The 17,422-nt window shown below is 33.9% G+C and overlaps 3 protein-coding genes across 3 annotated transcripts; 2 read left to right on the top strand and 1 right to left on the bottom strand.

Moving 5' to 3' along the window:
* The first annotated feature begins 760 nt into the window (after positions 1-760).
* On the top strand, positions 761-1,313 carry LOC110270805 (uncharacterized). The gene is made up of 2 exons (XM_021120240.2): positions 761-976; positions 1,053-1,313. The coding sequence occupies exons 1-2, from the start codon at positions 761-763 to the stop codon at positions 1,311-1,313; spliced, it is 477 nt and encodes a 158-aa protein (XP_020975899.2).
* A 474-nt stretch (positions 1,314-1,787) lies between these two features.
* Positions 1,788-3,532, bottom strand: LOC148569505 (uncharacterized). Its single transcript, XM_088485093.1, has 4 exons — positions 2,998-3,532; positions 2,456-2,895; positions 2,268-2,342; positions 1,788-2,177 (listed from the first exon to the last, which is right to left on the bottom strand). The coding sequence occupies exons 1-4, from the start codon at positions 3,530-3,532 to the stop codon at positions 1,788-1,790; spliced, it is 1,440 nt and encodes a 479-aa protein (XP_088341219.1).
* An 11,175-nt stretch (positions 3,533-14,707) lies between these two features.
* Positions 14,708-16,127, top strand: LOC148569504 (uncharacterized). The gene is made up of 5 exons (XM_088483612.1): positions 14,708-14,935; positions 15,115-15,327; positions 15,434-15,616; positions 15,713-15,985; positions 16,083-16,127. Exons 1-5 carry the CDS (start codon positions 14,708-14,710, stop codon positions 16,125-16,127), a joined length of 942 nt encoding a protein of 313 aa, XP_088339738.1.
* Positions 16,128-17,422: the final 1,295 nt, after the last annotated feature.

Below are 17,422 nucleotides of genomic sequence, written 5' to 3'. Positions count from 1 at the left end.
TTTATAAGAGAGTTGGTTAGAAATCACATATATTTTAAAATATAAAATACACGCTAATAATAAATTAAATTATACATATATTTATACAAAAATACACAATAATTAATTTTAGTGACTAATTTTATTATGCAAAAAAACATTTTTGTTTCACTTTTTATCCTTACAAACAACATAAAAGTTTGTTAGAGTCAAATATTTTTATCATCCCACAATACATACAAGTCTTTTTGTCAAACAAGTCCAACCAAGTTAATCCTAATTCAACAAAAATTACTTACATAACGCGCGCATAAAATTACGCCGTTTTATATCCCGCGTTCCTGTTTCTCCTCCTCCTTCTTCTTTACGTTCTTCCTCCTTTTTCTTCGCGTTCTTTCTTCTTCTTCGCGTGTTTTATCTTCATCATCATTCTTTTTAGAGAAAAGGACAAATAGGTCCCTGACCTTTTGCCCCGCGGACATTTTCGTCCCTGAGCATTTGAAAATACTTTTAAATCCCTGACCTTCACAAATCTTGGACGGATGAGTCCCTCCGTCGAATTGCCTCTGCCAGACTCGCCGGAGAAGTCTGATGTGGCTCTCGTGCGGATGACGTGGCATGACTGGTTGACACCTGGACTGCTGACTGGAAAGCTACATTATAAAATTGGACAAATAAGTCCCTGCACCACTAAACTACATCGTTTTGATTTCATCCCTAATCCTTAAATTGATTGCGTTCTTTCTGGAGGCCAGTGTGAGGAGCTCAACCTGCATCAACCATGGCTGCTAATGGAGCATCAGCAATGTCGAGAAGAAGCCGCAGAGGAGTAAGAGAAGAAAATTCTGCTTCAAGCTCAGACCCTTGTGTTGTGCACGACGGAGACCTGAAGGACGATGTCGCCCCGAGATGCTTCTGTGGAGTTTATGCGATAATGTATATGTCGAAGACGATTAGCAACCCAAACAGAGTCTTTTTGGGTTGCCCATTCTATAAGGTAAGATAAAAAAACCTGGGAATTTTGTTCTGTTTGAATGGTTTGATATAGTACATTATTTTGGGAATTTTGACAGGGAAACCAACTGCATTGCAAGTTTTTTCTTTGGGTCGATGAGCATCTTGTTAGAATTGGAAGCAGTGGTTGCATCTTTGATAAAAGACCTCTGATTGAGAAAGAGGCAGAAGTTGTTGAAGAGGAAGAGGGATTTCGTCATAGGATGGCTGTACTGGAGGAGAAGGTTACTGTGTTAGAGAAGAAAAAAAATTCGTTAGCTTGTTGTGTTGTTATAATTGTATGTGCAGTTGTGGCTGCTTTTTATGTATTTAGTGACTGAGCAATGAATTTTAGAAAGTAGAGTAGGAAAATGTGTTGATCCTGGTTTTTGTTGTGTATTGAAACATGCTGTTTAGGCAATTTATGTATCATATTATCTATCTAAATGCAATTAAAGTTATGATATTCGTAGGTTGTTGAAAATATGTTGTCAATATCCAAAGAAGCATTAAATGATTGAGGAAAGTAGGCATGAAAGTTGTATACATGAAAGTTATGTAAACATCTTTGCGACAGTTAAATTTTTTAAAAGCTCCCCAAAAAGAGCAAATATGTTCAAGTGTATAGTATTATGAAGCTTAACATCACAAAAGTAAGCCTCAAACACCTAACAAGTTTGCAACAGTTTATAAAATCCTAAGAGCTTCTCCAAAAAAAAAAAAAACCAATTCTCCCAAAAAAACATTGTTCTCACAGTCAAGTTTCCTAAATGCTATTACAAGGCATAGTGGGATGTCCAAGGTGTCATATTTCTTCATGTCTTTGGATTGATGGATGGTGGATTAGGAATGAATTTGAACAGTCTTGTTGTTGCTGTGCTTGCTGCTGCCAATGTCTCCTTGGAAGCTGCTGTACTCGGTCCTGGCCTGACTTGAGATGGTTGTGGGCCATGTGGAGCACCTTGTGGTTGAAGCTGTGGTGGTGCAGGCTGACTTGGAGGTGGGAGTGAACTAGGGCAAAGTGGGGCAGGTGGCCTGAATATCTTCTGTTTGGGTCTGATTTTTGAAGTTTTTGGTTGAACTGTTTGGTGAGCTGTGGATGGAACTTGAAGTGGAGGCCTAAATGGTGTACCTCTGGTTGTGAGTTGGTCTGCCACGGGAGCTGGTGTTACAGAGTTTGGTGTTGCTGCCACAGCACTTGGAACCTGTTTGTGATACATAAGACGGTATTCATGAGACTTAGGATAAATAACAGTTTAAAGGGTCAACATTTCACAATAATATATAAAACTTACATCTGGAGCCTGGCTAGATGCAGCCTGGCTAGAAGCAGCCTGGCTAGATGGATCACTTTGGGTGTTAGGAGCATCCTGTCCAATTAAGTTGACCAATGTTGATCATTACTATATAAATCCTCAAATATTGAACTAAACATATATATACACCAAATATCCAGATTACTAAGAATAAATAAAATACTAACATCATCTTTTGGTGCTGACTGTGATAGTGGAAGGACAACTAGTGACTGACTTGTCCCACCTTTCTTGGACTTCTTGGTCTTAGGTTTCCAGTTGGGGTTAGATGGAGCACCCTTGCATGTCTTGTAATTATGTCCCTCTGAGCCACATTTACTGCAAGTTACCTTAAAGGATCTCTTCAGCTTGGCACCTTGCTGCATCATTGGTTCAGCCGGATCCTTTTGTCTGTTGTGTACCTTTGGTCTGCCTATTGGTCTCTTTATGATGGGAGGATCTGGTCTTGAATACTCACTCCGTGTCCAAAATTCCTGACTAGGCACCGGTTGAATAGAATGTGAATATGTCTTATGGATTGACTCCATGCATAACCATGGATGAACATATTCTTCTGGTTGATCATGTCTTTTCCTGATTGCTGCTACTGCATGGATACAGGGCATGCCTAAAACAGACCAATATCATGCACTAGTTAGCAATAAACCAGATAATTTAGAACAGTAAACCATATAATTCAGAACAGATTTAACATATAATTAGAACTAACCAGTCAGCTGCCACTTGTTGCATGAGCAAGTTTGCTTGATGAGATCCACATCTACCTTTGTATTCTTACGACTCACTTCAAATCTCTTACGTTCCTCGTCACCTGTCCACTCTGCAAGCCACTTGTTGCTGGGCCTTATAAGACGATCCAGCCTTTTCTGCTGAACAGGTGCGAGCTTTCCAGAATAATTTTCTAGTAACTGCTTATGTTTGACCATCCTCCTCATCAGATAGCACCTAATTTCTTCACACATTGTGAGAATAGGCTTGATTCTATAGTTTACTATCTTCGCGTTGAACACCTCACACATGTTATTTGTGAGGTTGTCCACTTTTGGTCCATGTGAGAAATAGGCCTTCACCCAAGTTGCTGGCTCAAATTTCGATAGATACTCCCATGCACCCTGGTTAATTCGCTTGAGTTTTTCCATTTGCTCCTTAAATTCTGGTATGGTGGTGCATTTAGCACAATCCCAAACCACCTCCCGAATATAGAGGTCCTTAAAACGGTTGATAAAATTTTTCCAAATGTGCATCACACAGTTTCGGTGATGGGCATTTGGCATAACTGACTTCAATGCAGGTAACAATCCCTACATAGCAGTTGCACAATCATATCAAGTAACACAACAGTCATGATACATTTGCTACCCAATAACATAATATTAAAAATTGAATTTTTATGAAACCTAATTGTTATTTAGATAGTTTTTAATTATAATATATAATTAATTAAAAATTTTCATAAATATCTAAAATAATCGATACAATTTTATTTGATACGAGTTCAGAGAGTTTGTAAAAGAAAGGAATATATTAATAAAGATTACATGGATTGAATTATTGTAGAAGTTACATGATTAGAAGTACATGCTGCTATATATATATAGTATGTGCAGCAGAGTTATAATGGAAACTAACTAATTAACTTGCTTTGATTATAACATTAACTAATTAACTTGCTTTGATTATATCATCAAGAAGTCAACATATATAGCATATCACGATTGGTAACTAACTAATTAACTTGCTTTGATTATAACATTAACTCTTATCTTAATAATCTTCATTATGAGTATAACAAGTTATGCAGCAGTAGTAGTACATTCATAGTAAGTACATTCTTACAAGTTATAACAAGTTATGCAGCAGTAACTTCCTATGATTATAATTTTAACTTATATTTCTATAGCAGTAACTTCCTATGATTATAATTTTAACTTATATCTCTATAAATTTTTATACTTATGCAGCAGTAACTTCCTTTGATTATAACTTTAACTCATATCTCTATAAATATTGAATACTTATGCAGCAGTAGTACATACATAGCAAGTAAAACAGCACTAATTCATATCAAGTTATGCAGCAGTAACTTTCTTTAATTATAACTTTAACTGATATCTCATTAAATTTTTATACTTATGCAGCAGTAGTACATACATAGCAAGTAAAACAGCACTAATTCATATCAAGTTATGCAGCAGTAACTTTCTTTAATTATAACTTTAACTGATATCTCTATAATTTTTTTTACTTATGCAGCAGTAGTACATACATAGCAAGTAAAACAGCACTAATTCATATCAAGTTATGCAGCAGTAACTTTCTTTAATTATAACTTTAACTGATATCTCTATAATTTTTTTTACTTATGCAGCAGTAGTACATACATAGCAAGTAAAACAGCACTAATTTATATCAAGTTATGCAGTAGTTGTACATTCATACTAAGCTAAACAGCACTGATTATATTAAGTAAAGCAGTAGTTGTATACAGCTACTAAGAAATAACCTAGTATTCAATAACACTCATCATTAAAGAATTACATAACACTATGGCAAGACATAAAGTAATTATCAAGTTTACCTTTTGTTGGTCGGACATAAAGTTCCAACCATGAGTCTGCACATCCCCCAAATCCTCTTGGAGCAGAGTCAAAAACCACTTCCAGGACTCCTTAGTTTCAGACCTAACTACTCCGTAGGCAACCACGTAAAATTGGTTATTTGCATCCTGAGCCACTGCTGTGAGGAGTTGTCCACCGTAATAAGTCTTCAGAAAACAGCCATCAAGATGTATCAATGGCCTACACCCACTCTTGAACCCCTGTTTGCATGCTTCTAAGCATATATAAAGCTTATCAAAAACAGGGGGGGATTGAGGTATAGGAGTGACACACAACTCTGCCCTAGACCCTGGATTGCTTCTTAATATCTCAAACAAGTAATCTCTAACATTACTATACTGCTCCCTCTCATTACCCATGATTCTCTCTCTTGCCTCTCTAACTGCTCTGTAAACCATTTTTGGATGTGCAGTGAGTGAGAATTCTTCTCTGAGAAAGTCAATAGCCTCACTTGTCCTCATATGAGGCTGTGTACTCATTCTCTTCTCAACCTTCAAGCTAATCCAATGTTGATCAGCCGCATTACTTCCCATGTCCCTTGCACATGTATGGTCATTTTTGTAAGTCTTCACCTGGTAGCATTGCAGAGATTTATTGTATGATAAATGAACCAGCCACGGACACTCATCATCCATGCATCCCACCCTCACTCTCTCTTTGTCATTCTTAATCCACCTAAGCTCCCTACCCTCAGCAATGAATGAGTCTTTTACAACTTCCTTAAATCGCTCTATGGTGGCAAACCTAGTCCCTAACTCAAATCTCCCCTCTCCATGCTCATAATCATCATCAAACTCAGGGAATTTATGCTTGTTAGATTCATCATCTGATGAAATAGGTGTATGTAAATTCTCAGATTCATAATCATATACCGGGTTATCATCATCATCTTGGATCAGGCTCACATAGAACCTAACATGTTGGTCCCTGTTTGGTTCTGGGCCTCTGTTGGGCTGCACATTAGGATCAGACCCAACATTATTTCTGGTCTGCTGCTCATTGGGTCCACTACTTTGTCCCATCTTCTTCCACGTCTTCCTGTTTCTTTTAGCACCTGTCTTATTTGCAGTTGTCTTCTTTGGAGACACAACTTTTTTCTTTCCCTTCATTACTCTCTGCCTTTTGCTACCTTTCTCATCAGCACTGGTATCATCATCATCACTATTACTTTCAAATCCGGGAGGTGGAGGTTTGTAGGGCTCATCCTCCGTACTCTCGTACCCATCATCAGATGACGAACTCTGATCATCCACCAAAATCTCTCCATCATCAGGACTGTTAGTTTGCTTTCCAGCATCCTCCACAATCTCAGGTTCATCAACAGGGTGGTCAAAGTATAGGTAAAACTCATCCGTCTCTGTATTCTTCATTTTGTTCTCTCGCATTGCGTTAATCCCTGCATCTCCTGTCAAAATATGCAGCCCAGACTCAATATCAGGACTCCTTGGATCATACCAATAAACTGTCTTGTATGATTGGTACCCCAACCCCTTGAACAATGTGATCAAGTCTCCGAAATTAACGAAGTCCAGGTCCATTTCTGGAAACTTCTCCACCTTCCCATTTTTGTAAACCAGAGAGCCATTACTTTCTCTCACAAAATTACCTCCATGGTGGAATACAGGCACCACAAACACATCAACCATCTGAAAAAAAGAAAAACAAAAAATTGTAAACAATGATCAAGAATTACTCTTTTCACATATTAACAAGCAATGACCTTCAACATACAGAAACGAAAAATCACCGCAGAAGCTTTCTTTGCCCTAACAGTAATTCAATTTCAATCGAAAAACCCCAATACTTTTTTGACAACTTCTATCAACATGCACGATCAGTCCTTTCACAACAGAGTTCATACTTGCATAAGTATTTAACATCACAATCCACTAACTAAGCAACACAACAAACTTCTTACCTTCGGTGACGAAGACAGCAACTCAGACAACAATGGAGGCCTCTTCGACGGTCACTGCACACGGCAAATGTCTCAGCCTGGGTAGTGATCTTTTTGGAGGGAGAAACAGAGTATGATGATCGTTAGTATCCTTAGGGTTTTATGTAATTCAGAAAGGGTGGTATGGGTGTAATGGGTATTGTAAGGGACTTTGTAAGGGATGAAATCAAAACGACGTAGTTTAGTGGTGTAGGGACTTATTTGTCCAATTTTATAATGTAGCTTTCCAGTCAGCAGTCCAGGTGTCAACCAGTCATGCCACGTCATCCGCACGAGAGCCACATCAGACTTCTCCGGCGAGTCTGGCAGAGGCAATTCGACGGAGGGACTCATCCGTCCAAGATTTGTGAAGGTCAGGGATTTAAAAGTATTTTCAAATGCTCAGGGACGAAAATGTCCGCGGGGCAAAAGGTTAGGGACCTATTTGTCCTTTTCTCTTCTTTTTATTGTTGTTATTGTTGCTGCATTTTTTTCCTCCTCCTCTTTCGATTGATTTTGCAACATTATATCTTTTTTTTTTCTTTTTTCTTTCAAGAAGAATTACGAGAAAATGAAATAAGAAGAAGAAGCAGAGGAAGATCAGAAGAAGATTAAGGGTTTTGAATTATGCAAAACTTATCAGAATAAAAATACATCGAAAATTCTTAACAATAACATATAAATTTCTTAATTTTTACACCAAAATTTTGTTACAAATATACAAAAATATTTTTTTAATGCCATATTCCTTTTATTAATTCATCTTTTTTCCTTCTTTCTTCCTTTTAGTTGAATGAATGTAGTTTCATCTTCTTCCTAGTACTTTTGCAATATTATGTATTTCTTTTAATTCTTAATTTATTTTTTTTAACCGTTACACAAAAGCTTCTCAATTTTTACACGAAAATTTTTTAATTGTGACACAAGATTTTAAGAGGATTATCATTAAGTAATTTCGATGTATTGATGGTTATTATTAAATAATTGTGGTGAATTCTAGATTTAATTTCGGTGCATTCTGAATCTAAATAAGGTGCACTTTTGGCCTGAGGTTATTTTCAGAATGCACCTCAATTAATTCTGAAATTAGACCAAAAATTTTTAACAATAACAAATAAATTTTTTAATTTTTGCACCGAAATTTTACTACAAATACACAAAAATATTTTCTTTAATGTTACATTTTTTCTTCTTTTTTTTTCTTTATTTCTTTCTTTCTTTTAGTTGAACGAATGTAGGTTCATCATCTTCCAAAATTTTGTAATATTATGTGTTTTTTCTTCTTCTTTGTTTGATTTTTTTTGTTTTTATTCTTATTAAAAGGGTAAAACAAGAAGAAACTTTAGAAGATAAAACAAGAAGAAAAAGACGAATAAGAAAAAAAAAAGAAGATGATGATGATGATAAAAAAGAAGAAGAAGAAGCAGCAAAAGATAAGGAAAAGGAAGAGCACTACAAGAAAAAGGCGTATTTGTAACCAAAAAAATTGTTACAAAACGTCGAAATTTTGAAACAAAAATTTTTTGTAACAAAAAAAGGGGCCGTTGCAGTAAGTCCCGTTACAAAAAATTTTTGTAACGAAAAATAGAACTATTACAATTCAATATGATGTTTTGTAACAATTTTTTCTGATACAAAAAACCAGAAGCCGTTACAAAAGTGGTAACAACTTTTGATCTTCAAGGTATTTTTCATGACAATCTATTTTTTCCTATCAAAAAATTTTGTTACAAAATATAACTTGATTTTGTAATATTTTTTTTCTTTAGTTACAAAAGTAAAATAATTATTTTGTAACAATTTTTTTTCATTAACTAATATATTAACTATTTTATTAAGCAAATCTACATTTATATAATATGTAAAAACATACATAATTCAAACATGCCTCATTTAGCTAAAATTATTTTAAAACAAAATAACATTAGTGAGTACATTGATTAGTTCTACAAGTTATATGTCTTGCACAAGTTCAACCAAAAGTTAAAAGTTCTAACATAGATTAGTGTCTCTATGAATCAAAATATTCTTGAACCCTCAAAATAGCATGTGGTCACCATTTCAGCACTCCTATAAATAAGAAAATCCGAAACAAAAAGTTAGGTGCATAGTCAAAAGAAATATCTTGAGGCAATCAGAAATCATGTAGCAAACAAGGGTTTATTTTGACACAGAAATTTGTCAAATAGAACTTGTTTGCTCAAACAACACAATGCAGTTTAATTGAGCAACCAAATAGGACAACAACCAAATAGTGAATAACAAAACCCAAGCTTCCAGCTTCCAACAACCAAAACAGTGAAGCACTTAACCGGATAATCAATCAATTGAGCTTAGCAACAGTTGAAAACCAAAAGCAATTAAATACCAACTCAATCAATTAATAGAATCAAAGATGAATATTGAAAACAACTTAAGATAAATTTCGGCAGCATTTCAGCAGTAAATTTGCCTATTTCACAATTTCAATCAATCAATTCAAATTCCATATGAATTATTTGAGAGTTAAAAACACAAAAAATCATAATAAATTCATAGGAAGGAAGTAAATAAGCCAATTCCAGCAAGAAAACATGAGGAAACAATTAAAACCAATCCAACCACCAAGAAGTAGAGCAGCACTCAGCAGAACAGCAATCAATGGCCCATCATACAGCACCCAAAACAGTAAAATGAACAAAGGTAATGGATTCAGGCAGCATTCTATTCATTGAAGTCAATAACCATTACACTTGCAAGCAGCAGGGGCACAGCAGTTTATCCATTAATTCAATAGAAAATCAATTAAGCCAAACTAAACAATTTCAGCAACAGATTTATCAATAAAACTAATCTCAGTTCAGCAACCATCATCTACTCCAATACAAACAAGAATAACTCAGCATAATTTCCTTTCTCATTGAATTTAACAATCATTCAACAAGCAAGCAGTGAGGGGAAAAAATCAGCAGCAACCAACAGCAAGTATAGAGCAGCAATAATAACTTAATGTGAGAAATTATTCAACAACAAATGCACACACAAATATAAGGATTACTTAAATGACTTACCGTTTCACTTAAGAGGCTTGTAACAACAGTTTTTTTATCAACTTCTTTCTCATTCTCCCTTTCAGGCTCACTGTCAGTACTGGTAAGAGGTGAAAGTGCTGAAGCACCAAACATGGCTTCGTCATGAGCAGCTTGGATTTGTTCCTCCTTTCTTGCCTTGATAAGAAAATGGATTCGATCTATGTTTAGTCTTCCATACATAGATGATGCATGTATGTTAACAAGGAACAAAACTGACTATTCATGAATATAAGAAGAGGAATATACCTCTATTTTAGAATACCGGAAATTCTGGCCAATTTGCTTGACCAAGAAAGCATCATCTTCAGCCACTGCAGATAGGTGGGCAAATACAGTTAGTTCAATTAAGTTTCAGGCTTCAAGCCAAACCCTAAACCATTACTCATTATCATTTATAAGAAAAAATATCATTGGCATTCAATAATTAAAAGAATCACCATGACTAAGCAATGAACAATTAAAATCAGTAAGTATTGGTGGTATTAACAAGCACACAACAACAGTACTCAACATTGGATCAATTAAAAATGAAGTTTACATTATCAGGATTCAGGTTCATATCACTTCATTTGATTAATTAATTATCAATTGGAAGTGGAGCCCTGTTTTCATAAACCAGTTCAGAGTTTTCAGCAAACAACCGACCTTCCAAGTGACTTATCTAAGTCTACAAAACAGATATGAATATGAAACTTGTACTCACTTAAAATAGACTGATAGATCTTTAAAATCCTTTTGAAATCAACTCAAAATTCTGTTTAAATTAAAAGTTATAGCATTTGGAAGTTGATGCTGCAGAACCAGAAAATCAGAAAAATCTGCAGCAACCACTAAACTTTCAAAAATCATATCTTCCAAACCACTTGGCCAAATTCCCTGAAATTTTTATGGAATATTCAAGACACACTAAAGTTTTACAGAAAAATAGTTTCATCTAAAAATTAGGTCTGGACTACTCCCAAAAAGTCATTCGTTCTGCTACCAATTATGCAGTTTTCTGCAGAAATTCTGCACAAAGTATTTCCAACAACCTCACATACCAATTCCTATATTCAAGCCTAGGATTCATCTAAAACCATATTTCTAACTTTCTTTTGACTAACCAAAGTTTTCCAAGAACTCTTAATTCAATATATCATAATTTCATATCATAGGTGCAACGTAACCATATTATCACAGCATCCATTCTTCAGCATCGATCTCATCTATAACAACATATCTCAAGTTCTGATTCATAAAATCAATTTCCAGCAGCCATAACAACATTCCATACACAAAATCAACATCAACAAGTACTAGCAGCAAGTATAACTTCAAAATACATAACATCATCAATAATCATTACATTAAATCATTAAACCAATCACCAATTACAGCTATGATTCAACTCAATACTAACAATTATTCACACAAAGCAATCATAAACCATTTACAGTTACTCAATTAATTTTATTGGCATTCATATCTTAAATTATTTTTAAAACAAATCCCCTACCTCAGTTAGTCGAAAACCACAAAATTAAGCATGGCTTCAACTTCGTTCTAACCCGCAGCAGCAGCAATAGCCTTAAATCGGATCAGTAACGGCAATGCCAGTGAACAATTTGCAGTGGTATTGACATAACCCTAGCATATTAACATCTCAGCATTCTCAATCAACCATGAAAACAGAACGGTAACAATAAGGATTTTGGAACAAGGACAACTTACTAAAACTTGAAAGGAACAAACGACAGGGAGCAGCAGCAGTAATAGCTTTGTTTAAGCACAAGTAACCCCACGACCACCCATCACGGCAGCAGCGACTTTGGCACACAAGGAGGACAAAAAACAGAGACAAGACTGAGTAACTAACGAAGACAGTGGCTTCAGCAACAGTAGCGGCGACGACTCTCGCCAGTGACGGCGACGAGCTCTCGTAACGTTGACGGCAACTGGGTGCGGCGGCGGTGACAGGATCGGCTTCCCCTCTCTCTCATCTTCGCGCACTGTCTTTCTCTCTTCGAAGTTCGACGGCGGCTGGTCATCGGCGGAGCACAACGGCTCCTCTTCTCCCTGGCGGCGTCTCTGGCTCGCGACGTGCTCTCTCTCCCTCGACGGTGACAGCAGCGACAACGTCTCCCTTTCTTTTCCCCCCTTTCTCCTCTTCGCTCCCTCTGTTTCTTTCTTTCTTTCTTTCTTTTCGTTTGTTTTCAAAAGCAGCTGAGTATTGGGTTTTTGGGAAGGGATGGCGGTGGTGAATGGCAGTAAGACGGTGGGGTAAAAGGGTTAGGGTTTGTGTATAGAATTAGAAATTTTGGATTTAATTTGAGTAAAATATTTTTAATAAAATTAAAGTATAAAGTATTAATATTTGAAAAACTAACTTAATCTCTAAACTTTAAAATGTTATTTTTGATATAAAAATACTTATTGATTCTTAATAAATTACTCTATTGAAAATACATGGTAATACAATTAACTTTCTTTATCTTAAAAAAAAATATTATTTAATCATAAATTTACAAATTAATTTTAATAAAATATTCTAATTAAAGTATTAGAGATAATATAATTAATTTTCTTTGTTTATAAAAATTAAAGTATTAAATTCTAAAATCTAAAATATTTAAACTAAATCATATAAAGTTCTTATTATTTTACATTTGCTAAATTTTATAATTTAAATATAAAATATAATTTAATAATTATAAAATCAGATAAAATCTTAAATTATTTTAAACTCAATTAATCAGAATTTGTTTAATTATCTTTAATAGAATAATTTCAGAGATTAAAATACTTAATGACAAATAAATCTAAATTAGCTCTTAATAAGATCTTCTAAAATTTTTACGTCTTACACACTATATAAAAAATTTTAATTTTTGAAATAAAATAAAATTATTTTAAAAAATATATATACACAATTTTTTTTACTCTTAAAGTGTTTAACACTTTGAAAAAAAAATTGTTATAAAATATACTTATATTTTAGGACAAATAATTAACTTGTTACAAACAATATTGAATTTTATGACAAATTATTTTTTTGTTACAAAATAACTGGAGTTTTTGAAACAGAAAGTTGTTTTGTTACAAAACAATTGGAGTTTTTGAAACAAAAAAATATTTTGAATTTTTGTAACTTATTTTTTTTTTGAAACAAAATATTACAATATTTTGTAACAAAATACCATCTCGTTACAAAAACTAACATAATTTGTAACAAAATAAAACAGGTTGTTACAAAATATTATCATGTTTTGTAACAACTTGTAATATTGTTACAAAACATTATCATTTTGTAACAATCACTAATTATTATTACAAAATACTATTTTTTGTAACAATTTTAAATTTGATACAAATTTTTTGTTACAAATATTCCATTTTCTTGTAGTGGAGGAAGAGTTTTGAATTATGTAGAATTTATTAAAATATAAATACACCGAAATTTTTTAACAATAACACATAAATGTCTTAGTTTTTACACTGAATTTTTGTTACAAAAGCACAAATTTTCAAAATTACACCAAATCTAAGTGAACGAGACCAAATACACCTCAATTAACTCAATTTGAGAATAATACACAAAAATAAATAAATTATCAACAAAACACGTTCAAATTAATTTTAGATCAGGCAACATTATTAATATGGCAAAAATTTTATGATAACGATAACAATAATGACAACAATGATAACGACGATATGTACAAGAAGAAGACGATAATGAGTATAAGGATGATGATAATGATCATGATGCAGAAAAAGGAGGAAAAGAAAGTAGGAAAAAAAATTTTAATAAAAGAAAAAGAGAAAGAGAAAGTGGTGTTAGTAACAGCGATAATAAAAGAGAAAATTAACAGAAAAAAAAAGACAAAATATCAAAAATGAAAAAAAAATATAAATAACTTATTGAATTTAATTGGTTAAATAATTTGTGCGAAGAAATAATTCTATTTCTATTTTAGGTTTGAGTCAAAACAATAATTAACTTCATAAAAAAACATGACAGAATAATATGACAAAACAGAAGTAGCAAAAAAAAAAAAAAAATCTTATCATTGCATCCAAATACTACAAAAGCTAATTGAAAAGAAGTTATTATTATACGCGACTCTAAATTACAATTTGTAAGATAATACTTGAATGATATTATCTCTAATAAAATAAAATTGGATATTTGGATTACTTACTCTTAAAAACACCACTAATCAGCATGCTTTAGCTATTTGTAACACAATTCTCTATTTATTTTATTAATACAATCTTTTAAAAAATAAAAAATAAAAAATAAAAAATATTGGTGTTAGTGAGCACAGAGTAATTATTATAAATTTATAATCAATGAGAGTCAAATATGATACTAATAACCGATCAAAGCTGTGGTCTTCATTGGTTCACCCTTCTCCCGCTTGGAGGAAGCCGGCAAGAACCCCAATGCTGATGCGGTGTAACTGACTTTCCCGCCACTCCAAATACACACGTGCACAATATTCCTAACTACCTCTAACAGATCGAATACAATCCCATGCATCAACAGTAATAAACTCTTCTCAAATCAAGTGCACTGTAAGCAGAAGAACTCCAATGCTGACGTGGTACACAGTTGAGAGTTAGTTACAATTAAGTTGGAATCTGCTGTGGACCGTCTCAAGTTAGTTAGAGTAAGCTAGCCTCTAGAATCAACTAGCCATGCATATATATACCCTCTTAACGCACTGTTATCAATTCATGATACACCTTAAGTCATTTTCTCCATTCTCTCTCTCTCTCTCTCTCTCACTTACTTGAGCAACAAGATTCTTCATGGCTTCTCCATCTGCACCTCCGCCGCCTCCTCCTCCTCCTCCTCCTCCGCCTTCACCTCCACCACCGCCTCCACCTGCACTGCCGCCTCCACCTCAAAGTGAAGGTTCTTCGGAAGGCGCCACCAATACTAGGCTTGAGGCTTATGGCATCGATCCTGAAAAGGTCATGGAGCTCTATTTCAAAAATCGTGAAGATTTTTATGAAGATATTTTGAAAATGATTTTGGTAAGATGTGAATTATTCTTTAATAAGAACAACGACATTTTATAAGTTTGTTCAGTGTTACAATTAAATGCATGCACTTCATTCTTTTTTGTGCAGTCCAGAGACTGATTCTGTTTCTGTATTTGAAATATTCATGAAGATTCTTACTTACTTACCTAGATCTATTTTAATTTTTAAAGGACGTGAAACCTGGTCAACGGGTATATGCAACGAAAGCAATTCTTGATGGTTATTATGCGATGAAAGAGTTCGTTGACAGCAAAATCAACCAGACTGAGGTTGAAATCACTGCTCTGGAACATAGGGTTAAGGAATCGAAGCATCTGGTGGAAATGACGAAATCTATAAGTACACTTGCAAAAGTACCTTTTCCTCCTGATCTTGATAAGAAGGCAAGTGTTTTTTCTTGCTTGAGAAATAATAAAGAAATATTAATTATTCTGAAATTAAGACATATATGATTCTGATGAAATTAAAATTTGTGGTGCTGGAGCACAGGCGGTGCCCGGTGATCCTGCCAACTCTAAACCATTTCCACACCGACCTTGTCCCACGTGCTCCCGTAACGACTTACTCTGCTCTCCCAATTGCATGACCTATCGCTTTTACAATGATTGCCTCCTTTGGAGTTTTAGTCCGAGGGACTCTGGTCGTCGTACAACTTTCGACCGCCTTAGAAAGGTACTCAGATGGATTCTTTGACAATATTCAGTCTGTTAAATATTCATATGGATATATACATAGGCTTTCATTTCTTAACAATACCTCAATTTTCAGAGTTTTATGGAGTTTGAAGTCAATCCCCGAAGATTTGAAATAGCAAAAACATTAGCTTATGGAACTTATAGGGGTGCATTCTCTCCTGGCCCTCTTGGCCGTCAACGCGGGTATCAATATTACTATGAGGACCAGCTGAGGCAGAATAACCTTGAACTTGAGGCTGCACGACGTACTCTTCGGGAATTTCGAATTATGCGAGATATACATAACAAGGCAAGTGCTGAAGGTTACAATGCTAGAAATGAAGGCATTCCTGATACTACTGAGCAGGCAAGTCTTTGTTTGTCTTCATATAATTTTGATATCACTAGCTTCTTCACATTGTAAAGTCTTGTAATAATATATGTTTATATATATATTCATGCAGAAACGAAATACCAAAAAGGATAAAGGTAAAAAGGTTCAAAAGTAAGGAAAATGCTGCTGGCAAGTGTAATCAGCTGATGATGTGCGTAATTGGCTCTGTTATAATAAGTGAAGAATTGATTCTTTGACCTTGGTCACAGGGTTTATGCTATGGTGATTCAGCTAGTTACTGATGACACATATTAGCTAGGTTTCAGTTGAATAAGTGATTGGTATAATCCAAAAATTACAGTGTATAATAACTGCTACAATACTTTTTGCTTATACAATTGCACAAATCATTAATAATTCTACATATGTTCATACGATGATCATTCTTGCTTATACAATTGCACAGATCATGCTTGTCCATAATCTCCTGCCATTAGCTTAGGAGCACACAGATCCTTTGCCATAATAAATGCATGTAATTTTTCTGCTATGATTTGTAGTTTGAACTAAGCATGAATGTTTGAAGTAAATTCAACGAACCCCCAGCTAGCTATTGTCATTTTTATTGGGTCGCATTTATATATGAAGAAAACAAAGTAGAACTCTTTTGACACTTTGTAAATAATACTAAATAAGAATGATATTTGCTGTTTGTGATTAAAATAAAAATATTTTAAACTTTTAATATATTAAATTTATTACAAATTTAATCTGTGCCTTTATTATAGCTAGCCAGCAAAATCCAGATTCTCTTAGTATCTTTTTTTATTTTTATTATTTTAGTATTTTCAAATTAACCTTTCTGAATGTAATTATATTTAAGTAAATTAATTTAAAAAATTTATCACATTTCCTAAGCGACAATGATTAATTTAAACTAGAAAAAATATTTTAAAATCATCACTAATTAAAATCATAGGGCATTGTTATATATTTGAAATTAGTGAGAGTGATTAATAAGTTATTATTATTATTATTAAATGTTTGTAATATATATGTCTATTATTGTTCTTATAAATACTACTATAATTGAATTCATATAGATTTATTCAGTTTGTATGGGGCTAATAAGGTTGGTTGGTAGCTGGGTGGTAGTTAGGAATAATATATATGTATAGATCTGATGAATCATGAGTAGATAGATGCCACTATTCAATTACTCACAACTACACACTCATCAATTACATGCATATTATTCATTGATCTTTGACATCAAGAAAACATCATGCAACAGAGAACTGATTTGGCTGAATGCAATAAACAATTGAATTCACATAACATGACTATAACTGGTGCTCACTGGACACTCGTCTTAAAAGCCTGGTCCACTTCCAACCCAACTATGGGACGTGCTTTTCAGTCTTTATATATTAGCTTCTTTTTCTCTTTCTCTAATTTCTCACTATAACA

Source organism: Arachis ipaensis, chromosome B4 (assembly GCF_059453495.1).
Source record: "Arachis ipaensis isolate K30076 ecotype BB chromosome B4, ASM5945349v1, whole genome shotgun sequence".
NCBI classification, from domain to species: domain Eukaryota; kingdom Viridiplantae; phylum Streptophyta; class Magnoliopsida; order Fabales; family Fabaceae; genus Arachis; species Arachis ipaensis.
Note: the sequence above shows the minus strand (reverse complement) of the source record. Positions and strands in the feature narration are given on the sequence as shown.